The sequence below is a fragment of the Sminthopsis crassicaudata genome, chromosome 2, assembly GCF_048593235.1.
Source record: "Sminthopsis crassicaudata isolate SCR6 chromosome 2, ASM4859323v1, whole genome shotgun sequence".
NCBI lineage: Eukaryota > Metazoa > Chordata > Mammalia > Dasyuromorphia > Dasyuridae > Sminthopsis > Sminthopsis crassicaudata.
Genome location: NC_133618.1, coordinates 575,765,236 through 575,789,724, shown reverse-complemented (window position 1 = coordinate 575,789,724; position 24,489 = coordinate 575,765,236). Strand labels below are relative to the sequence as shown.

General features: G+C 40.2%; 3 protein-coding genes across 3 annotated transcripts; 1 reads left to right on the top strand and 2 right to left on the bottom strand.

Annotated features, from left to right (window-relative positions):
• Window positions 1–495: 495 nt before the first annotated feature.
• On the top strand, window positions 496–2,778 carry HYI (hydroxypyruvate isomerase (putative)). The gene has a single exon (XM_074295325.1). It carries the CDS (start codon window positions 1,741–1,743, stop codon window positions 2,599–2,601), a length of 861 nt encoding a protein of 286 aa, XP_074151426.1. The 5' UTR covers window positions 496–1,740; the 3' UTR covers window positions 2,602–2,778.
• Window positions 2,779–8,100: 5,322 nt separating this feature from the next.
• WDR73 (WD repeat domain 73) lies at window positions 8,101–16,583 on the bottom strand. The gene is made up of 8 exons (XM_074295313.1): window positions 16,396–16,583; window positions 15,861–15,928; window positions 15,478–15,563; window positions 13,013–13,101; window positions 11,750–11,814; window positions 10,854–11,018; window positions 9,841–10,209; window positions 8,101–8,670 (listed from the first exon to the last, which is right to left on the bottom strand). Exons 1-8 carry the CDS (start codon window positions 16,434–16,436, stop codon window positions 8,435–8,437), a joined length of 1,119 nt encoding a protein of 372 aa, XP_074151414.1. The 5' UTR covers window positions 16,437–16,583; the 3' UTR covers window positions 8,101–8,434.
• Window positions 16,584–17,465: 882 nt separating this feature from the next.
• Window positions 17,466–23,613, bottom strand: NMB (neuromedin B). Its single transcript, XM_074295314.1, has 3 exons — window positions 22,968–23,613; window positions 21,164–21,336; window positions 17,466–17,833 (listed from the first exon to the last, which is right to left on the bottom strand). Exons 1-3 carry the CDS (start codon window positions 23,353–23,355, stop codon window positions 17,798–17,800), a joined length of 597 nt encoding a protein of 198 aa, XP_074151415.1. The 5' UTR covers window positions 23,356–23,613; the 3' UTR covers window positions 17,466–17,797.
• Window positions 23,614–24,489: the final 876 nt, after the last annotated feature.

The window sequence follows — 24,489 nt, the reverse complement described above, 5'->3', positions numbered from 1 at the left end:
AATTGCAACATTTAGCAACTGAATGGATATGTAAAGTGACTATGAAATTAAGGGTGACCCTAAGCTTGCAGACATGGGCATTATATCTCTCACATAAATATGTTCTACATATTTAATGACCTAGAAAAAAATAACAAAATTCATATGGAAGAACAAAAGGTCGAGAATTTCAAGGGAAGTAATGAAAAAAAAAATTAAATGACGGTGGTCTAGCTGTACCCGATCTAGAACTATATTATAAAGCAGAAGTCACCAAAACTATCTGGTATTGGCTAAGAAATAGACTAGTTGATCAGTGGCATAGGTTAGGTTCACAGGGCAAGATAGTGAATAAAAATAGCAATCTAGTGTTTGACAAACCCAAAGATCCCAACTTCTGGGATAAGAATTCATCATTTGACAAAAACTGCTGGGAAAAGTGGAAATTAGTATGGCAGAAACTAGGCATGGACCCACATTTAACACCACATACTAAGATAAGGTCGAAATGGGTCCATGATTTAGGCATAAAGAACGAGATCATAAGTAAATTAGAGGAACATGGGATAGTTTACCTCTCAGACTTGTGGAGGAGGAAGGAATTTGTGTCCAAAGGAGAACTAGAAACTATTATTGATCACAAAATAGAAAATTTTAATTACATCTAATATGTGTTATGTCACATAAGTAGGTCATTATGCCCTTCACATAAATAAGGAAGATTAAAGGATAGGTTTGAGCTGAACAACAATGACTTATAACATGAACACACTGAGTTCAAGATGTCTTAAGATGGGAGCATCCAGTTGGAAATGGTCTGAAATCAAGTAGCTCCTTTTTACCTCTATATTCAAACTTAACTTATTTTTACCTCTATAATCAAACCTCTATTTGATATCTGAACTTCTATTTCTCACAAACTGGCTCCTAGATACTTCTCTAACCTTATATTACACATTACTCCCTTTCACATACTTTTTAATACAGTCAAAATCGGTGGCCTTCTTGCATTTCTTCACATGCTTTCCACATGCTTCTCAGTTCAAATGCCACCTTTTAGTTGAGACTCTTGCAGATTTTCCCCACTCCCCCCATTACCTTATATTAATTATAGATTATTAATTATTAAAATAAAAACATTAAAATAAAATAAAGTTAAGTATACAATTAAATTTTCTCTTAGAAGAGAGGGCAAAAACTGGCCTTTTTTTTTTTGCTTTTGTACCAGAGTGGGTTCGTGGCACAAATGGTAAATGCTCAGTACATTCTTGTGGGATAATTGAAGAGTTTTGCAAACTTTAAAATATTCTCTCCATTTCAGCTCTTATTATTTTCAGATCTGGTTAAATGGCTGCTCAGAAAAGTCACTTTCAAATTCCAAATCACTTATTTGACCCTAGATCTGTTCTTATGACTCCCCCAAACCTTCTGTGGCTCTTAAGTTTAAAATTCCTGATTCCTTGTATGTGACCCTAGAAAAGTAATTTTGACTTTCAACTCTTCAGTTTCCTCAATTGTTAAAAAAAAAAAAAAAAAAAAAAAAAATAGAGGGCGCGAACTAGATGTTCCTGAAGTTCCTTCCATCCCTAAATCCATGAAACCGCGGTTTTTCCAGGTACCAGCTCCTCCCCACCCTTCCCCCTAGTTCTCGGGCAAAGGGCGCTAGAGAGGGGTCCAGAGGGCACGAGGTGAGACGGAAAAGGCGGAGCGGACTCTGGATGAGCCAGGACTTTGGCGGGGAGCTGGGAGCGAGCCGCAGTCATGGCTCCTCTGCGCTTCGCAGCCAACCTGTCGTGGCTGTTCTCCGAGCAGGGCTCGTCGCTGAGCGCGCGCCTCGAGGCCGCAGCCCGGGCTGGCTTCAGGGTGGCCGAGGTGGCATGGCCATACGCGGAGCCCGCGGCGCAGTTGGCGGTTGCTTTGAAGACTACGGGGATGCGGCTAGTGTTGCTCAACACGCCGCCGGGGGCTACGGACCTCGGGGAGCTGGGGCTGGGTGCAGTGCCCGGGCGCCAGGACGCCTTCCGAGAGGGGCTGGAGCTGGCGGTCGAGTACGCACGGGAACTCGGCTGCCCCCAGGTGCATCTGATGGCAGGTCGCGTCCCGCAGGGTGCTGAGCGCTCCGCCGTGGCCCGGGACATGGAGGCCGTGTTCATAGAGAACCTGCGGCACGCCGCCGACGTGCTGGCCCGCGAGAACCTCGTGGGGCTCGTGGAACCCATCAACAGCCGGCTCACGGACCCGCGCTACTTCCTGGACACGCCTGAGCAGGCTGCCTCTATCCTGCGCCGGGTGGATCGGCCCAATCTGCGGCTGCAGCTGGACATCTTCCACTGGCAGATCATGGGAGGGAACCTGACTGCCAACATCCGTGCCTTCTTGCCTCTGATCGGGCACGTGCAGGTGGCCCAGGTCCCCGACCGGGGCGAGCCCGACAGCCCTGGGGAGCTCAACTTCCCCTATTTGTTTCAGCTATTGGAGGAGCTAGGCTACACAGGCTACGTGGGCTGCGAGTACCGGCCGCGCGGAGACACTAATGAAGGGCTGGGCTGGCTGCGGGCCTATTGGGAGAGCCGGGGGCTGGCCCCGGGAAGCGCTGAGAGCCAAGCAGATGTCCCAATTTAAGAAGTGGCCCCTCCATCCTCCATCTGCCCGTTCCTAAGAAAGATACAAGCGTACAAAGCATATATATCTCTTCTGATAAAATGGAAACTCCTCCGGAACTATTGAAACTTAACCTTTGTATCCCTTTGTGTGCCAGAGCTATTCGTAGTTTAATAAATGTCTACTGTTTGATTTGAAGAATTATTGTAAAGCCTCCTAACCATCTATGTATCTTAGGGTCTTCAGTTTTAGAGCTGGAGGGATCATAAAAAGACCATTCTGTTAATTTTACAGGCCCAGGATCAGAGATTACCTAATTGAAGAACACTTTCAGTAAATGGCTAGTCTGGAATAGAATTCCAGACTAATAGGCCCAAGGGCATATAATATATAAAGGGACTATAATGGCTTACAAAACTTCATGGGAAGGGGAGTGCTTTTTCTTCTAACTGTGCATAGAGTTGGGAGGATTTGCTCTTCTTCAGGATTTTGGAGTCTAAAGTAAATAAAAGTGCTGCTTGCTTCTATGTAAGTATCAACTATGAGGATGGCTGCACTTTCCCTCTTTCCCACAGATTCTGGCTCTCTCTAATGGTATGACTTAGTTAATTATTTTGTCCTGTGGGCATAAATACTACACTCTACATTCCTTGGATTAACAATTTACTCCACACTGTTAAATCCCTGTACTGTTTTCAGCCATGTTCACAGATTACTGATCTTGTCTTAGGTTTGAGAAGCATTGACTGCCATGGTGACATGCCATTCTAGGTTTGCATATCAGAAATTCTATTTCCATTGACTGAGGAATACCCACCTAGCTAGTTTTGGGTTATGTCTAGATCTCTTGTAGAAAGCAGATGAAAGGACAAGGAGGTGATGTTCCAGTTCAGAGTCTTGTATGTAGGGACCTTGAAAACCTATGAGCTAGTTTCTATTCTTTCTTTTTTTAAAATCAGCTTTGTTATCTAAGCTTTTGCCTTTTCAAGGAAAAGCACTAAAGTCCAGAAAACGGTGGATGCTCCTTACAAGATTGAGATTTGGGCATATTTTTCTGATTCCTGAGTAATCATCCCTAAAGCACTTTCTGTATTTTTCCTCTCCTCTACAAAATTTCTGCATCCCACAATCCCTATCCAGTTAACATTCCTTATAAAGTGCCCAACAAACTGACAAAAATAACAAAAGAAGGGAATAGTCAAAGTTGGAAGGATTGTGGAAAGTAAAGCAACTAATGCCTTAATTACTGGGGAAAATGTGAAGTTGTGAACTGAAGTGATTATTCTGGGAAACAATTTGGAATTATTCAAATAAAATAGTTAATATGTCCAAATCACCAAACCCAGAGTTTCCACTGCTGGGCAATCTATGCCAGTGAAGTCACCAACATTTTTTTTTAAAGGCCCTATACACAACCAAATATTTTTAGCAAGATTTTTTGTGGTAGCAACAATTTGAAAACTTTGAAAAAGATGTCCACTCATTAGGGAATTTGGCCAGCCAAACTTTAGTACATGAATGTTATGGAGTACTGTTGTGCTAAAAATTAGTTAGCATTTAGAATACAGAAAAGCACGGAAAATTTTATATGAACTGATACAATGTATAGTAAGGAGAGCCAGGAATACAATATTGCAATGACTGCAGCAGTGTAAATGGAAAGAATAGCTACAAAACAGTTGAAACTAAATATTGCAGAATTATAAACAAGAGACTTGGCCCCAACGAGATTAAAACACTTTCCCCAATTCTTTTTCAGAAGCCAGGGTCCACAGGTATGGAATATTACACTGTGATGATTTTAAAGATTCTAGAGACATAGTTTCTGGTTAATTTAATCATTTTATTAATGTCAGCAGGTTAATAATAAAAGAAAGGTCATTTGGCCTCTCTGAACAAAGCCAACCATGGCAGCAGGCTCACAGCTTATATTCCCTTTGAATAATAGGTGCTAAATGAGGGGCTGAAAATAAATATTATGCCATTCTTGGATAGACCATCTTCTGCCTTAGGAAAACTAGACAAAAGGATCTATTTCCTCCCAAGTTTTGAGTATAATACAATGGATTTCCTCACCTTAGATTAAATTCCTTTTAAAATTGAGAGGGGTAAGGGGTCTGATCAAGATTGGGGAGAGTTAATTAATTCAATGTTATTATCATTAATGTCCTTCAAAAGACTGAAGTTAAAATCAAGATTTTGGAAAAGGGGGAGAGTTCTGAATCTCCCCAAAATAATCATCATTAACAGTCCTTTCTGTCATCATATAACACCAGATTTTTTTTTTCAGTGTGCTTATCAGACTTTGTTGATTTTTTTCCTTTTCCTTTTAAAAATTATTTGTTACAAGGAGTGGCTATCTAAAATTGGGGAGGTAGCAAACTTGGGTAATAGAATAACAGTATTAATAAAAATCTATTTTTTGAAATTGCAAGTGCTATTAAATGAAGGTATTATGATTATTACTATATATGCTTCATTTCACAGATGAGGGGGAAAAAAGTTCAAGACACTAAACCTAACTAGTTTGTCTTCAAGGTCCTGATTATCCCATCACATCACAACGCTTCTTTTGTCTTTGGGTAGTGGTAGCAGAAATGAGATGTTTTAGCATAATGGCAAAGTGGAGTTAACTATGCCCAGCTCTCCTTATCATCTCAAAAATGTGCCAAATAAGGCCAAACAATACATGGAGAAAAGAAGGGAACAAAGGATAATAGATTTAGAATTGGAAAGGTCCTTACAAACCACTTAGTCCAACCCTAATATTTTAGAAATGAGGTTACTGAAATTCGAAGAGGGTATTTTGCCTAGGGTTAAACTAGTATCTGAAGTATAATTTGTACATACATCCAGTGTTTTATCCACTGAGTGGATAGAGCTATGCTACCATGCCTAGAAAGGAAATGAAATCACATTTCCCAAATACAACTGAAGAAATGAGGAGATATGCCTACTAATCTAAAGGGAAAAAACTACTCAGCACACCCTTGAAGTATCCTTCCACATCAGGATGAGCAGAAACAAACACAAGAAGGAACACTTCTAAACTACCCTCTATCTAATGCAAAGGGGTCAGTATTTCCTTTAAATTTTTCCCCCAATTATATGTAAAAACAATTTTTAACATTCATTTTTAACAAATTCTGAGTCCAAATATTCTCCCTCTCTCCTTACCCAATCCTCCTCCTCACCACCACGGTAAGCAGCTTGATATAGAGTACATATGTGCAATCATGCAAAACCTATTTCCTTATTAGTCCTGTTGTGAAAGAAGAAACAGACTAAAACAAAACAAAACAAACAACAAACACAAACAAAACCCACTAAGTAAATAAGAGGGGCCACTATCTCTCAGAGAGGTTAGAATATTGCAGGTAACTTACCTTCAGTATTCATATTGAGGACCACAGACAGAAAGGAAGAGATGCAATTAAAAAATATTTTCCAGTGTCTAAACATAGAAACCTTAGCTGTGATCTATAAGGGAAAAGAATCAAACAGAAAATTTTGCAGAGAAAGTTAAAAAAAAAAAAAATGAGATAAAAGGAATAGCCAAGAGGCAGCTAGATGGAGCAGTAGATAAATCACCAACAGCAGAGTCAGAAGAACCAGAGTTCAAATATGATCTTAGACACTGTGTGACCCTGAGCAAGTCACTTAATCCTAATTGCCTCTCCAAAAAAAAAAGGCAAAAAAAATACAATCCAAAGAGTAATTTTTTTCCTCTGGCAAACAATTATGTTTGATGCATTCATGGTGAATTGTAAGAGATTTTTGCGAGTCAGAATTATCACCAGGATGCCATTATTTCCCTAAAAGTTTTTTTCTTGGGATTTTTTTGGGGGGGTTAATTCTCCTTAGAGATTATTTCCATTAGGAGTCATATAAACAAAACAAACAAACAAAAAAAACAAGATGAAGAAAAGCTTAGAATAAAATAAATACAAATTCCCAAGTTTAAAGGTTTGGGAATTAAACTATTTGAATTGGTCAAAAAATGTTTCAGGACTACTAATAAATTCACAAACACTTTTAACAATTCCAAAATGAAATTTGCTTCATACAGAAAAATTTCTTAAGTCCACAGGAACAGAAACTTTGCATGCTAAAAAAAGAAAAATCTCAGAATACACCTAGAAAAACAGAAAGATACAATGTAGATATTAACTTCAGTTACTTACTAACAACTTTTTGTATACTAAAAATAGCCTGTCATATATAATTATAACATAGAAACTAAGAAAGAGATAAACAATGCCAAACGGTACAATAGTCATTCCTGAAATAGAAAAAGGAAGGCCTTTAACATGTCAGATACTCTGTGGGACACATTAAGGAAAACAGGCACAAGAATTACACAAGAATTATAAGAATAAAAGGCCAAGAGAGGTGTGATCAATGGCAGGAAGACCCATACCAATGAAATACCAGAGCTTTCAAAGTAACCAAAGTAATGTGACAAGAGCAACTTATCGTAGCACCATCCAAGCAGATAATAGAGGGGTAAAATGATAAGTGTCTTACCTAGACCGGGGAATCCTTCAAGCCAGAGGAAGGGCATATGGTGAATAAAGGATATTATGGGGTGGTATCTACCAGAGGCTTGGGAAGAAAGGAATGGTGGCACCTAAAAGCTGGATGAGACTATTCCTCTTCCAGATGCACTAACATATCATAATACTCCTACAGCAGACCCTTAAAGTACAAGGATTTACATTCAGTTATTGTGTACTTGCTATATATAGCATGCTACTAATCCTATAAGGCCAAAAATCAGGGAGAGACACATGGGTTTTGAGCCTCTAATTTCCTAACAGTGCCATGTAAAACACTATCCTGCCTTAATTTCAATAAAAAATAAACCAATCCCCATAGCAGCCAAAAAGGTCTTAGAATACTTGCCCTTAAATGCAGAGTAAGAGACCGTATTCATTCTCTACAATAGTGTTTTCCAAAGCATGGTACATGTACCCCCAGGGATATGGGAAGAGTTTGGTGGGGGTATGCATTGCACCAGTTTGGTGGGGATATGCACTGCACCATGCTTAGCTGCACCTAATTCTACAGTCTCATGAGTCAAGACAATCTTGTGAGGTGTTAGATGGTCCGTTGTGACACGGCATGAATATACCGCACTTCGTTACAGAGACAACTTACATCGTTAATAGTTAGTGGCTTCTCCAGGCGCCTGTGTATTTTTAGCTTTTGTGCGATTTTTCTCATAGGAAAGATTTGTTATGTGCTTTAGCAAGTCCACTGATTTTGATTATTTTTATATAAAAGGATGACATTATTTGTGCTGACATAACAGATCATCATAATTTGGTTCCCTAGTTATTAATTTTAATCTGAGATGCGGCTCCACGTCCAAGAGTCTGTTCCTTTTTTTCAACTTAATGTCTACAAATGCTGAAAAAGCAACTTCACATAAATATGAAGTTGGAAAAGGCAAGATGTATTTCAGAACTTTTTCTGTTAAAGCAAGATACACATGTTGCATTTGTAACCAGAATGATGTTAAAGTACACTCCTTATGTTTATTTTTCAAGAATCCGTCTGAAGCCAATTCTAACAATTGCTCTTCTTCCACATGAGACAAAACCTTCTGGCATGGATTTATATTTTATTATGAATAATTTTATTTTTCATTTATTATTATTTTGTGTATGTACCAAAAAAAGAAAAAATAAATATATTTTGATTGTTATTAAAATACATTCATTTTTTTGATGAAGGGTACTTAGAGATATGAAAATTATAGAAGGGGTACACATGTCAAAAGTTTGGGAAACACTGCTCTATAACATAGAAACCTGGAAATGTTTGGGGCTGTTTCTTCCTTTGAATGGGGTCAACAGGAGTTACAAGGATCTATCCAATCCCACACATGCAAAGATGCATCAACTGCTGCAGACAACAATGTCCTTGGTTTATCAGGATGCCAAGAATGTGTGGTGACCACTGAATGCATGTTGTTTTCAGTCCCATCCATGAAAAGATGTCCTTTATGGATAAAGAGTGGTTCTACATGGCTCCCATTTTTCTCCCAGGACATGGTATCATAGATCTGGACAGTCCCATCAAAACCTAATGAACAGAGTAAAGATTTAATAAACAAACCAGATAAAACAGTATTAGCAGTAGATAGTTACTCAATAATCAACAGTATTGAGCTTTCCTCAAAATGACACAAAGCTAGCCAAGAGATACTGAATTTAAAAATGAAAGATTTCCTAAAGGGGATGTTAATAATATCTTCCCTAAATCAATGTAGTCAGTCACCCTGATAAATATATCAAAGCTGGCTAAAAACTCTCTTTCACCCATTGTCCAAACAAAAGGGCTGAAAAGGATATCTATCTAACACAATTTCCTCCTCTTACATAGGCAAGGACTAAGGCCTGCCCAAAGTTACCCAGTAAGATAGTGGCAGACCAGAACCAAAATCAAGTCTCTTCACTTCTTATCCAGTGTTTATCGACTACATCAAACTGCCTCTTTTGACTAAAACATGGATCACAAGATAGGAGGAAGTGAAAAACTACAATGAGGGCCCAATAAACATTTTGGTGACACCTTCAGGGCATCTATTCCTTTAAGACTGGATAATTTTAAAACTGAAAAAGCTGCCGCCTATATCCATGACTCAAAACATTAATATGCTGAACTAGGAGTCAAGATATCTGCTAGTCTGTAACTCTTCTCTTGCAATTAAGAAAAATAAGGATCCTTATGGAAAAAACAAAAACAAACCCTAGAGAGTAAAGAGAAATAAACTTGTCTCCCAGAAATTATAATAATCCCTACAGTCAAGTCATATGGATACAGATATATAGTGTTCCAAAAGTCTCAGTGCAACTTTAAGCTATTAAATCTTAAGTGCTAAAAAGTTTTACTTATTTAAGATGAAGAGGTTTTGGGGAGCATAAATTATGTACATAAAATATGTACTATGAGTACACACGCGTGCGCGCGCACACACACAAACACACACACACACACACAGAGTCATCTCCAGTACCTAGCAGACCTAGGCCCCCAGAGAGATCACAAAGCTAAGGACAATACTTCTGCCACTATCATGCATGTTCCCTGGTTCCTTTGTAGGCTATTTTTATTTTTAAACAGTTGAACAGTGGGTTAATTGGAGAGCTCTTCAATTCAATTTCAGCAACCAGGAGCAAACAATGTAAAACCAGAAGCTTAAGGAATCACCTAGAAAGTAAAGTTAAGACAGATATGCAGTTTCAGGGGTACCTGAAATGGCTAAGCAGCCATCTAGAGAAGGAGCCCAGGTTACCCTCAGCAACTCCCAGTCTGGACTGGGCATAGAAACTTGACACTGCACTGTTGTCACTGGATGGTCAAGGTCTCTTAAGTCTGTGAGCTGAAGCTGCCCATTTGAAGACAAACTGGCAATGGTGGGGCCTGACCCCAGCCCACTGATTCGAACTGCAGCACACCACAACTCCCCACCAGGTCCAGGGCTCGAGGTAGTCCTCCCTGAGTCACTCCGCTCCTGGCGAATGTCCACAAGCCCCAATCGTCCTGAAGCACAACAGAAGACAAAGGTATCTGCATCCAACACCTGCAGACTGCTTATCTCTTCTTCACCGTCACTCTCACCTGGAAGGCCAAAATGAGAACAATTCTGTTAACAAATAAACCTGAAAGGAAATTCAGTGGATATGCTGTGGAATAGCAGCAAGTCATATGCCCTTGTTAATTATGACACCTAAAAATGGAGTAAAACAGGTAAAAACAGTTTTTTCCTTCTGGTGCCCTATAGAACACAAACCTGGTGTCTAGGACAAGAAAGGACCTTAGTAGTCTCTCATAAAAACGATACCCAAGCTGTGAGCACACTCTCTCCAGCAAGGATGTATCAAATAATCTTCTGGGGCAAAATGGAAAGAAAATAGCAAAATCATGGATTTAAAACTGGAAAGGGCTTGGGAAGATCAATTCATACCAACCAGTTACTTTTTAGAGATTAAGAAAGAGAGGCCCACTTTGATTTGCTCAAAGTCACACAGATAGTGAGTAGTCCCCGGATTTAAATCCAGGTTTGACTCCAAATCCAGAATTGTTTCCTCTGTACTACATTGTATTTCATTCTATAACTGGCTAAACGTAAACAACATCAGTTTCAAGAAGTATTTTGAGCATTATGAAGGAGAAATGCCATAGAAAGATAGGAATTAATAAATTAAATAAGGAAATGGTGGCTCTATCCAGGACAGATCAGGGTGAGAGTATCATTTCAGTACCTGACATACATAGTGTCTTCTGGGACTCCAGCTCAGTAACATGCAGATCATTGACCCTAGTCCCATGGAGGACTTTGGGGACCTTAGAGGTAAGGACTGCAATCCTAGGCCAGAGGTTACTTTTTGCCTCATGTATAGCAATGGTACTTAAAGCTTTAATCATATCTGGAGGAAAAAAAATAAAAAAAGATAACTACTTTTACATTTAGCATGAGATGAATTTTAAACAGAAATGGTTTAAATAAAAATAAAGTACAAGGAAGGTCTTGACAGTGATGATAAACAATGGTATAATAGTATGCTATTTCCTTCTCTGGAAATCTGCACATGTTCAAAGAACCCAAATATATATCAGCTGGATTATGTATCAATCTTTCAGCACAATCTTCTCTTTCTCAGTGACTGTGACAATGACTAATAATTTCAGAACATATGCTATGGACAGGGCTACAAGATGTGCTACTTGTTGATCTGAATTGAATCTAATAAAATTAGAAAAGGGGCTGAAATACAACAGCTGGAATGACAAGTACAGAAACTGTTGGTAGCAAGGAAGATTGACCACAATTCAAGTCATTAATAAGAAAAATGCAAATTAAATCAACTGTGAAGTTTCACTTCACACCATCAAATTAGTAAAGATGAAAAATATGGAAATCATGCTGGAAAGACAGGTGTTGTGATATAGAATCTGAGTGCTATGCTATTGCTTCTTGTATGAACAAGGCAAATCATTATCTCTGACCCTCAGTTTCCTTAATTATTAAATGGAAATAATATTTGTACTACCTATTCCAGGAATATTACAAGATGCTTTGTAAAATCATTTAGAGTTATAATGATATGAGCTCTTATTCTCCATGATCTTATTTGAAAAATCTTCTGAAATCACTTACCACTATCTTCTGCAACCTGCCACACCTGTAGAGAATTGCCAGGTGGGCCAGTAGTAACCAGCAACCTATGGAAAACAAGTAGCGGATATTATGCCAGACTTTACAGCCTACCCCATTCTTCTTCTTTGACTTCTTATACATAATCCATGCTTGCTCCTAATGTACCTCTGAGAATCTTACAATATTAGACATTAGATATTGCTGTTCACTTGTTGTCTTGACTCTGTGACCTCATCTGAGATTTTCTTGGCAAGGATACTAGAGTAGTTTTCCATTTCCTTTTCTAATTCATTTTGCTGATGAGGAAACTGAGGCAAATGGGGTCAAATGATTTACTCAGAGTCATACAGCTCATAAGTATCTGAAGCCAGTTTTGAGCTCAGGAAAATGTCTTCCTGACTTGAAGCCCAGCACTCTATACATTGTGTCACTTAGCTGTTCCAAGACACTAGAGCCCTTTTAATCCAATTCTTTTTTGTAGAGGTAAAGAAACTTTAGTATAGTGACTGGTCTAAAGTTCCATGGTCAAAGACAGTGCTGGGACCAGCAGCATAATCCCTAGTCCATTGCTTTTTTCATTATATTACCTACTAACTTCTCCAAAAAAGTAAAAACTCACAAACAAAAAACACCAAAGTAGAATTTGAACATGACTAAAAATTTTCTTAATTTACAAAATGAGCTAGTCAGACAAACCTTGCTTTAAGTGTTTTCTCAACTCTCATCTCTAGTAGCCAGTAGGCTCTCTCTTTTGCTCCTTAGATACATCTTTCCTTTCTGTCCCTTCTGTACTGCATTTATTCTCTAAGGCACATTCAGATTCTATTGAATCAGTTAAAAAAGGTGTGTGTGAGTGTGTGGGGTGTGGGTGTCAGGCTGTCTGTGTAAGGGAGTTTGTTGTTGTTTTGGTTTTAAACTAGGCTCTAGTTTTACCTACAGTCTTAGTTTTCTATTGTTTTTATTTGGATGTGGGACATATAGCAAGGAGTAGCAAAATCAGAGATGGGATGTACACAGAAACACTCATTTTCTTAGGCTCTATTCTGACAAGAATGATGTTATTACCTCTGTTCCTTCCCTTCTTTTGATACAGAGGTAGGGAATTATGAGTACTGACTGTTGTATATGCTGGCAAAGGTGGTTTTGCTTAACTGTTTCAAGGAATAAGGTCATATCTAAAAATGAGTAATATGAAAAACAAAAGACATTAATAACCTATTTTTAGAAAAATTGAACCGTATGGGGGTCAGAACTAATTCATACCTGGTCTCTGGCACATGCTTCAGGTTGTAGATAGGCTTGTCTGAAAATCCCCCATGTTTCACCCTGAAATCTCTTTCTGGGCATAAGCCCTAAAACATTAACAGAAGGTCAATTAAATATCCCCTAGTCTTTGGATGCTTCTTATAAATGAGTTCCATGATATCAATAAACTCACAAAAACAAAGAGAAGGAACACATCTGGAGAAAGATTCCTGCTACTTTTACTATGTTCTTTTTTCCCAAGATATCTTAACAGAGGTCTCTTCAGAGAAACTCTTAAGTATTTGAATGGGGCAGGTTATGGCTTGAAGGAAAAGTTAAATAAAACAAATAAATACCTCTGGAGGAGTTAAGGGTTGGAGAACCCTGAGGCAAGGTCTGATTTTTGGCTTCCAAAAGGTTAGGAAAAAATATAACCCAGTTTAGGATTTTAGAAATCAAAAAAAGCTAAGAAAGTTACCTGGATCATAATAAATGGCTAATTAGTCTGAAAACTTTCTCCATCATTTAAAAATGCTGAAATTTGTATTCCTTGTCTCTCTTGCCCTTGCAAAAATACATCAAGAGAGTTCTTTGATTCACATCCAATTAATTCATTTCCCCAGCCCTTTCTGATGTGGTATATATTTTATATTCCAAATCCCTCTCTTAAGAGCCATGAATGTGAGCTACTTCTTATTATCACACCAAAAAAAAAAAAAAAAAAGGTACACAAAGGCAAGCTAACAAGACCAGCTCCATCCTATCCATATCAGAGTAAAAGTTTACAGCCCAATCAATTTTGGATTTGGAGACAATCCATAATAATAATCTGTTATTTATGAATCAAAGTCAGAAACTGAAAAATATTGTCTCTGACCTCAAGGAACTCATATTCCAATGAGGAATCCAACATGCAAACAACTATATACATACAAAATCCATCTATCTATCTATCTAGAAAAAGAGATACAGATGGAGACAAATACAAAGATAGGAGAAAGAGAGAAAAATGTAATCTCAAAGGATTGTTTGTGTGAAGGAGAAGGGACAAAGGAGAGTAAGAAAGGCCTCTTACAAAAGAAGACAGGATTTGAGCTGAGTCGTGATGGAAGCCAGAAGATAAAAAATAGGGAGGGAGAGTATTCCAGGCAAAGGGGATAGATAATGAAATGAAAACACAGAGCCAAGGGATGGAGGGAGAATCACATATGAGAAATAGCAATAAGGTCATAGTCACTAGATTACAGAATACATAGAAGGGAGGAGAATGAAAGGTAATCATTCCAATTGTTGCTTCTGCTTGTACCAGTTGTCCAGAATCAGAGTTGTCTTTACTATTACTGAAAAGGCAAAATATATACACATCAGTCCTATCCTTGAGTCCCTAGTTCTATATTTCCCAAAGTTGGAGAAAAAGCCATTGGTTAGTTAGATGAAAAGACAATTGTACCTGATTCTCCCCTCAAGGTGCTCTTTTCATTATATTAACTTGTCCAAAAAAAGTAAAAACTCATAAACAAAAAACACCAAAGTAGAATTTGAACATGACCAAGGAATTCTCTTAATTTACAATGAGCTAGTTAGATAAACCTTACTTTAAGTGTTTTCTCAACTCTCATCTCTGTTTTCTGCTCCTTAGATACATCTTTACGTAGTCTTTCATTCCCTTTTGTCCTGCATTTATTCTCTAAGGCACATGCAGATTCTATCACATCAGTTTAAAAATCAGTTAGAAAAAGTGTGTGTGGGTGGTTTCCAAAACGGAAACAGGAGATGTGTGAGAATGCCATGAAGAAGAAAACCTAGGTCGGCAGGCCCAGTTTGGAAGGATTTCATTATTGGCAGCCAGGCTGTGACAATGAACGGACACCTAGGACAGGAGGGAGATATGGAATTTGGGAACAAATATTCCCTAGGACTTCATATACACTTAATGACCATTCTTGTTCACAACCATTTTCATTCCATGCTCCAGCCTTGGCCTGAGACAATGAACTCCAGCTTTCGCATCTGGCTCCTGACATCCCTAAATAGAGTTTTCTATTTCTAGGCTCAACACTGGCTTTCCAACATCTTCATGCTTTAAGACCCTTCTTTCTTACCTATTTCTAGCTCTTGTAAAGACTTTCAATTAATTGCCTATAGCTCCACTCATCATCCTTTCAATTTCCCAGATCTTTCCCCTTTTTATGTGCTGTCTTCCCTTATTAGAATATAGACTAGGGAAGGGCAGAAACTCATCTAAATTTTTTTTAACATTTGTATACCCAACATTTAGCAGAGTACCAAGTATACAGTAAATCAAATGATGATTCATTAAAATGAATGAAAAAGTTTTTATTAAGTGTTTACTGAATACTAAATCACTTTTAAAAAGTGATTTTTTTTCATTTCATTTTTTTTCATTCATTCCGGCCCTAAAGGCTGCCTGCTATTTCTACAATCATTTTGGAGGTGAAGGAGCAGTTTGGCTTCCAATATACCTGGTTTTCCGCAGAAAGTTTGGGAGGTAAAAGAAGATGCAGAATTTCATTTTTTTTCTGACTTTCACAGCCCGCAACATAGACTCCTATAAGATGAAACAAAAAATGTCAGCGAACTGTTATCTTCTAGATCAAAGGCAAGTACAGAAACACCCCGCAAAACCTGACCGTTCTGATTGGGGCAGCCTCCCCATTATAACCTTATCCAGCGAGCTATGCGACATTTAGGCACAGAAAACCCTCGCATCATAAAAGCAGTAGCACGGAACCGCTTTCAGGAACTGGTCAGGAAACTGGGTCAGCAGAGCTCTTTGTCTGGGCTGTTTCTTCAGGAGGGCTAAGGGGGACTTATTCCCTGGGAAGGCAAAAGGGAGTAAGGTCACCTTGGTTATCAGTCCACTCCAGGACTCTGGTAGGACCTTGCAGCTCAAATGCATGGAGATCGTGATACCTAAATGGGGGAAAAAAACCCAGCATTACCGCATGCAGTCAGAAGGCCTGCCTTCTCCTGCACCTGGTGTGGCTTTTTAAGCTTTGGGCCCATTAACAGCCACTTCCTCGAGTCTGGGATTAGCCCTAGGGAAGCACCTACGAACCTCACAAATGCGAACCTACGTTTATTATTATTGGCTTTATGCACGTTCGCCGCCCTTAATTTCCCGTCTACAAAGCACTTTTCCCCATCAGCGCCCATCGAACAGACGGGGAAATTGAGGCTCGGGAGGTGTGCTGGAGAGGGGTAATGGTCCCCACGCCGGGGCTGCCCGGCCTCTCGGCCCATGCAGAGGAAAAGAGCCTGGGGGACGGAAGGCGGCCAGAGCCCGCTGCTCCGCAGGACATCCCGCAGCGCTCTCGGCCCGCCCGGGGCCACCGGCGCACCCTCCCTCCCCGCCCCGCCCGCTTCCCCGGCCGCTTTACAAGCGGAGAGAGTCCACGAGCCAATCCGCTGCCTCGTCCATGCTCCTCGCCGAGTCCAAACGCCCCCGGCCGCCACCCGCGGAAGCGGATCTCCGAGCGGGGACGTCAGGCCGCGGGCGGGGCCCGGCCGCTGGTCGTAACCCCGCCCCTTCGTCCCCCCGCCCGGGACGGGAGGAGCTCCATGGAAGGGAGCGACGCTGACGTGGATCGGAGAGCCCGGGATTGCCCGAGGACGGAGCCTCCGCGCGAACTCCCCAGGAGCTGGGGGAGGGGCCTGGTCTTCCCTGCCCCGCAAAGACCCTGGGGCTTAGAATTGGTGGGGACGAGAGAGGTCACCCAGCCCGTCGTGTGAACTGATGTTGGCCAAATCCTGGGCGCTCGGGATTCCTCTCCTGGGACTGGATCACTCATCTCTGTTCCAAGAGTCGTGAAATTTTGGAAAGCTAAAGGAACGGGAGCGATCACGTGTCTACTTCTTGGGGAAACCGATCTCAGGGAGGGAAACCCCTCGCCCACCATTACATAATTTGGGGCCGAGGTAGGAAGAAAACCCAAACCCATTGACTCCCATTGGGCATCTCTTCTTTTTGTTCAGTTGTTCGAGGTAACTCTTCATTATTCTGTGGAGCAACTTACCGTCCACTCGCCAAGCGCTAAAGATGCTGCTGGAGAAGTTTGCCCTTTTCTTCTGCAACTTCATGCCGGCGTGGGTGCCGGGATGCAAGGGCCAGGATTCTGGAGGAGGAGAACCCTTCTTCCCCGCCTGAGGAGTGTCCTTTCTACTCTACCTCAGTTTTCTTTTTTTTTAAATGAAATGCCGACCAAGCCTGACTGATGGGGAGAGTCTAGGGCCCACTAAGGTCCTACAAGAGTGGGTTGGAGCAAATCAGAGCTTAGCAAAGTGCCTGGCACACAGTATCAATGCTTATTGGCTGACATGGCCCTCAATAGAAGGGCCTTGAAGCCCAATAAGGAGAACAATCTTCTTCCGCGGTGAAGCAGTGGGAAGCACAGGAGCCAGTTTGTCTTTAAAAAATTAAATTAAATTAAATTTAAAAGTCCATGGCTTCATTTGGAGCTAACCTCTTCTCATCTCTCACCCCCTTCCCCTCCCCCCACTGGTGAGATTTCCCACGGGAAAGCTGAAAGGAGAGGCCCGCACATTCTGTGCAAAGAATAAGGTTTTATTCACGCCATCATGGATGCAGAAAAAAAATGCAGAAGAGATACGATTTGTGTCTTGAAGAACCCTGTTAACAGTGAGTAACCTCGATCAAAGATGATAGAAATGATGTAACGACAAGGACCTGAAACTACTCTTCATCAGATTGTAGCAGTAGCCCCGTGGTCTGGGCTTCATGGTCTGTACAGTGTGAGCAGTAGCTACTTACTGGTCACCTGACTACTTCTCCAGCTGCTGAAGCAGCATCCATAGATCCTAGGGAGGGAAAAATAATATCAAGAATTATCCTTTGGAACACTTTTATCAGCCCCACTATCTATCATCAGGAGGGGATGGAGAGGGATAAATAAATAACCCTGTAGGGGAGAATTGTATATCTTAAAGTAGAAAAGGTAGAAACTTGGAAGGAATCACAGGAAAGAGATGGAACTATTTTGTTGGGAAGCGCCTAATTGGAACCTTGGATTTTACCCAGAATTCTCATCTCTACAGACCTTAGAGGAGCTGAGTGCTATGTTTCTCTCTCTGCTCTTATCTGTGAAGTGAGAAAAAGGAATAATTAAGAATTGACTACTAATTTCTATTCACTCTTCTATAGGGGAATAGATCTAGGCTGCAGATGATCCATGGACCATTTATGCCATAGACCATGGCATGCAATATAGCAGCATCACCCTGCATATCCACACTAACTTAAGCCTCACTTCCCAACACTCCTCCCCCAGAGACAGAGAGAGAGAAAGAAGAAGAGAAGAGAAGAGAACTAATAGAGAGAAGGGTAGTTAAATGAGAGGCAATGTGGGCTGATGGAAAGAACACTAGATTCAGATATTTCACCTGCCATACACAAGGTAGATGAATCAGGTTAGTTGAAGCAGCAGGACACTTTGAGGGCAAGAGAGAAAGCAGTATATTCCAGGCAAGTCAGTTCTCCTTCTACCTCAATCATCATCTATCTTCCCTTACATCCTAATAGAGACAACTATCTTATTGTCTTGGGAGGCTTAGGAATAGTATTGTCCCATAAACTTTCAGACCTGCTTCCAACCTAGTGCCCTCAGCTATCATCCTGGGAAACAACTCCCACGTAACTGCATCATGATACCCCTTCTGCTACAGCTTTAGCTATTGAAGACCCATGAAGACATGACTGAAATGACTTAAGAACAAAATGTGATCAGTAATGAATATAACCTCCTAACATTGTAAAGAGCTTAACACAATCCCTGGCACATAGCAGTCCCTATCAATAAATCCTTTTTCCTTTCTCCTTCGTTCATTCCCTCCCTGCCTCCCTCTCATTCTTTCTTTTCTTTCTTTCCTTCATTCCTTCTTTCTCCCTTCCTCTTCTTCTTCATTCCTTCTCTCTTCCTCCCTCCTTCCCTCTTTTCTTTTTTCCTTCTCTCCTTCCCTTCTGTTATGGGTTTATACCATGTTTGGGATTATTCCACTGTTTTTTCTGTATGACAAATAACAAAGCTCTTGGCTAGATCCCGAGACCCTTTCATATGACTACAAAAGAGAATCGCTTTTCACTCTCCAGGGGGATGTAAGGCAGGAACTGTCTAGTCTTTGTATCCCCAGAATCCAAACACATAGCTTGTATATAGTAGATGCTCCAGCAAAATATTATTGGGTTGGTTTGGGAAAAACAACATAACAGTTATTTGTCTGACCAAAAATGATGTTATTCTCTTCACCTGATATCCCAGGCACAAAATCTCAAAGAATACAGGGCCAGTATAAGCAACACTGCTGTAACAAGGATCATTCTAACTCCTTGCTATTGGATAGGTTCAAGGTGAGAAAGAAAGAAGTTGATATAAAATCAGAGATTCCACTGTTGTGTGATTTTGAGCAAGTCATTTAAATATCCTGAGCCTAAGTTTCCTCATCTGTAAAATTTAGGGCTTGTGACAGATGGTCCCTATAGTCCTTTCTGGATATAGTAGACTATGATTTGATGATGTGTGGAAGGTAACGACTGTGTCTCATTTACCTTTAGATTCCTCCCAATACCTACCATAGTACCTTACATAATTACAATTAATTGTAGATTTGAAAGGAAATTGAGTATGTTTCAAGTAACACAAACTATTTGAGGGGAAAGGTTGGTTAATTTTATCATTGTATACCCAGCACCCAGTAAATACTTGATAAATGCTTGTGGAGTTAAATTTATAAATGACTGGTATTGATAAATTGAAAAATTGAAATGAATACTCCAAAAATAGTATTGATAGAATTAACGTGATTATTTTGCTGGCAGAAGAAGCAAATGTAATCTTCCTAATTATCCTTTATGTAGGTCAATATTAAAATTAGCTATATGTTACAGGCTTAAGTGGCATTAGATGTTATCCTTAGCTTTCATGGTAGATAGCAGGTTTTCTAAAATAAGATAACAATTTTAGGAAGGCAAATGATGTAATAGAATATCACTGTTCAAAGGCAGAGGACCTAGGTCACTTTGCTCAGCTTCAGTTTCCCCTTCTATTAAATGAGGATAACAATACTTGTACTACTTACTTATCTCAAAGGGTAGTCCTGAGGCTTAAATAATAAAAGTTCATATGTATATAGAGTATCCCAAAACTTTTAGTGCTTTTAAGTTATTAAGCTTAAAAAGTAATACAACTGCACCAAGACTTTTGGGACACCCTGTATGCCATTTTAAGGTTCACTGGGTATTTAGCATATAGTACCTCATTTGATTCTTGCTATTACCACCATTTTAAATCTTTTTTTTTTTTTTTTTTTTTTTTTTTAAGAGGCAGTTGAGGTTATTAAGTGACTTGCCCTGGATCACAAAGTTAGGAAACTTTAAGTCTATGAGGCTGAATTTGAACTTAGGTCCTCTTGACTCTAGAGCTAATGCTCTATCCACTGCACCATCTATCTGGCCCTATTACTCACTACCATTTAACAGGTAAGGGAACAGAGGCTCAGGTGAATTAAGTGATTTCAACAGGGTCACACAGATAGCAAGTATTTGCAAACTCAGTTCACCCTGACTCCAAGTCCAGGGTCTGCTAATGTTTATAAAGTGCTCTGTAAATCACAAAATGTGTCATAAACATGAGATATTAATATGACTGGTAGACAGGGCATTGGGCAAAAAGTCAGAATGCCAAGATTCAGACTCTGGCTCCACTATTTACTAACCTGATTCAAGCCACAGGTTTTCATCTGGAAAATGGGAATAAATAATCCTTGTTCCACCTGTTTCCCAGAGTTGTTGAGATGGAGAAATGGAAATGGGAAATGATTGTTATTAAGCATTTACTATGTGCCAAGCACTGTGCTAAGTGTTGTTCAAATATCTCATCTGAACTTCACAACAACCCTGAGAAGGCTCATCACAACAAAGCCTCCAGCTCTGGGAACCTATGAATGGAGTTAACCAAGCGTTGAGGTGATTGAGAACCTACACTAGTGAGGACCTGCATCTTTTCCTGCTACAAGAAAGGCACTCAAGAATATAGGGCTAAGCCTCTCATAGCATCACAAAATGTTCATCGTTCCCCCAACCACATTTCTCCTCTGTCCCTTTAGGCTGTAGGGAGGGTGGTGGGGATAGATCACCTGGGCACTCACTGCAGGACCCACTTCATTCATGCCCAGGGATTTCTTTAGCCTGAGGATCCTGACTAACTCAAGACTTAGCCGATCTTTCATTTCCTCCAGGGTGGTGCGGGAAGTTGCCTCAGGAGATGAGAACGCCAGGGGCTCCACACTTTTCTTGCCCATGAAGTGGCCTGGAAAAGAGAGTAGAGATTTTGGAAAGGTCAAAGGATACAAGGTAGCAAGTTGGGGAAGGAGAAAATGAGAGGGGTGATCTGAGGCTAGATGATTTGAGAATGACCACTGACCTGAGATTTGGGAGATCTCAGTTCCTCCTTTTGATGCATAAATTTGGTCAACTCAACTTTTAAACTTCAATGTGGTTTAGCTTTTTTGTCTATAAAATATACATATATATATATGTACATATATATATATATATATATATATATATAGTTGAGGTGAGGCTGTTTGAATATATATATATATATATATGCCTCTCTTTATAGCCTTATTTCTTCCCACCGTAGCTTTTCAGCACATAGGGTATGAATAACCAAAGGATGAAAACTATCTGGATATAAAGTGATTTTACAAGCCATCTAGGCCAGGGCTTCTTAAATTTTTTCCATCAGCAAACTCCTTTATGCCTGAGAAATTTTTATTCAATCCTAGGTATATGGGTATATAAAATAAGTATACAAACCACTGATAATAAATCATAATCTCACAATTCTCTTATTTAGTTATACAGCCCCAAAAGGGGTCGCAACTCACAGTTTAAGAAACTTTGATCCAGTCTAAGTCCCTCATTTTACAGAAAAAAGCCCAAACTTCTAAAGTGCAGAGGGTTTCAGAGGTTGAACAAAGGTTGTGAAGGTGAGCAGGGAGCAGAGCTGCATTTCAAATAGATGTCCTCTAATTGCAGCCCTTCTGAGTGCTCTCTGTACCACAAGATACTTCAAGAACCCTTAGCTAATTCGTCATGCCCTCACCTCCTCACAATGTATTGGAGAATATGAATATATTTGCTAATCTCTTTATGGATCTGTCCACATTTAGTGTTTTTCTGTGCATAACTGTGTCTCTGGATATTAAAGCTAGACTGGAGAAAGCATATAAGTCCCATCTATTTCTTTTCTTCTAACCAGGACAGAAGAAGAGGAGAGAAATTGATGAATAGGATGTTGAAAGGAATAAACAGATGGGACCAAGCATTAAGAAACTAGTTCTAGGTCGGTTCTTTGCTAGCTGTATCTTCTGGGGCAAGTCATTCAAGCTGAGTCCTAGTTTTTCCCCTATAAAATGGAGGTGACAACAATACCCTTGGTGTAGTGGAGGAACCATTTGATTGGGAATCACGGAACCTGGGACTGAATTTATCCCAGGTCCAGCAAGTCATTTACTCTTTCTGAGTCTATAAAATGAAAAGTTGGACCAGATGGACACTAAGGTTCCTTTCAGCCCTGAATCTACAATCCCATGATCCTCTTCACAGGAATATTATAAAGACCAAATAAATGAAAGAACAGCTTGGAAGGCATTTATACAACTCTGAAGGGTGAGCCAGAAAAATCACTGGAAAAAAGAGGGAGCATGAAGAGAAGACAAGCAGGGGTGCTTTGAGAACAAATAACAGAGGGATAGAGGAAAGGAATGAGGAGGGTAACTAAAAAAGGGAGGAGGGAAAGGAAAGAAATGGGAAGAGGAGACAATGGGAGGGGAAAGTCAGGAAATTATCATTTGGAGGTTCATAGAACATTCACCCCTGCCCCATCTACAAAACTGACACCCCAGACCATTTACTCAAATCCAATGAGTGTACCTGTGGCCCAGAGGTTGCCTCTGGGATGGATTTTGATCTTGGCTGCTTTATTCCGATGTTCTGCAAAATCCAGGCTGAGTGTAGAAGTGCTGGATAGAAAAGCAAGGAACACCAGGCAACTCAGGAGCCGAGGATGCAGGGGTCGGCGGGTCAGCTCAGAGGTCATGCTTAGGTTGGACCCAAATCCCACTCTGTACCACTTGTAGGACTTGTCCCTGTCTAGTTGCTTCCCCTGCTCCTTCTCCTGCTCTGGGATTTCTCTCCAGCTCCCCTCTCCGGTTCCCTCAGCTCCCTTTAAGTTCCTTGGCCCTGGGGGGGTGGAGTCTTCCCTATGAATAATGCAGAGATCTCTATCTTCACTCTCTGCCTCTGCAATTCTTCTAGGCATCTGTGTTAACCTGTCCCTGACTAAGCAGCTATATCTGAATGAAAGGCAGTGAGCTGCAAAGCTGAAAGATGGCTCTGGAGCCAAGAAGCCCTGGATTCAAATCCACCCTGTGTCCTAGGCTATCATGAGAGACCTAGGACAAGTTATTTTACTTGCCTGCGGTTTTCTTTCTGTGGCTGTGAAAAGAATAAAATTTAAAAGTTCTTAAACTGGGGTGTGGGAATTTGCGGGTGTGTGTGTGTGTGTGTGTGTGTGTGTGTGTGTGTGTGTGTGTGCGCGCGCTGAAGGATTCTTTGATCATTCATACATTGGGTGCTGAAAACCTGGTGTGGGAAGGAATGAAGCTATAAAGATAGCTCTGTGTGTGTGTGAGTGTGTTGGGAAAATGTGAAAATCACACATCTCAGAACTTGAAGGGGTCTTAGAACATGTATATGTATATGTATATGTATATGTATATACAATAGCTGCATTTCATGGTAATTTTTTTCTTCTTAATCTGTTGCATTTTATTTTATGTATTTAAAAACATGTGATATGGGAAAAATAGGTTTCATCCCACTGCTATATCAGACTGTATTTACGCCACAAACATCTTGCACTAGAGGATGTCTAAGGTCCTTTCTATATCTGTGATCTTGTGACTCTCCCTAGGAAGTCTGATATCTCTTGAGACTGTAAGGGAATTACATGGTACACAGATCCAGGAATAATCCTCTTTGCTCCAGGAATCTCAAACTCATTAATAGATTCAAATAAAAGGCACTTAATAAATGCTTATTAATTAATGCTTAGTAGTAAAATGAGTGCTCCCTCTTCTTTTCTAATCTGTAAGAGAGACAAGTTCATTCATTTTTGACAAATAGTTTCGGATTTCCTAGACATGCTAGGATGCCAGATCTCAGAGAATTCACAATCTATTTGGGGAGGTGATACATGTGCAATAATGATAATCTAACATAAGATATGGTAACTGCCACAAGAAAAGTGGAGAGGGAAAGCTCATTCAAGTATTAGAGGAGGGGAGACCATGTCTAATTAGGAGATGATCATGAAATGAAGAAATTACTCATCAATAATTGTTATCATAGACTTAGATGAACGTATCAAATGAGATGACATAACCTGACTATT

Bases quoted from the DNA above. Each gene is read 5' to 3' on its own strand.
- HYI (XM_074295325.1), top strand. From the start codon at position 1,741: ATGGCTCCTCTGCGCTTCGCAGCCAACCTGTCGTGGCTGTTCTCCGAG.
- WDR73 (XM_074295313.1), bottom strand. From the start codon at position 16,436: ATGGACGAGGCAGCGGATTGGCTCGTGGACTCTCTCCGCTT. The intron at 13,102-15,477 runs GTATATTGGAAG...TTAATGTTTTAG, and splicing joins AACTTTCTGCGGAAAACCAG to GGCTTATGCCCAGAAAGAGA. The intron at 11,019-11,749 runs GTAAGTGATTTC...TTTTTCCTCCAG, and splicing joins GCAGGTTGCAGAAGATAGTG to ATATGATTAAAGCTTTAAGT.
- NMB (XM_074295314.1), bottom strand. From the start codon at position 23,355: ATGCCTAGAAGAATTGCAGAGGCAGAGAGTGAAGATAGAGATCTCTGC. The intron at 21,337-22,967 runs GTACACTCATTG...TCTCTTTTCCAG, and splicing joins AGGCAACCTCTGGGCCACAG to GCCACTTCATGGGCAAGAAA. The intron at 17,834-21,163 runs GTGATCTATCCC...TTCCCTCCCTAG, and splicing joins GTCCTGCAGTGAGTGCCCAG to GATCTATGGATGCTGCTTCA.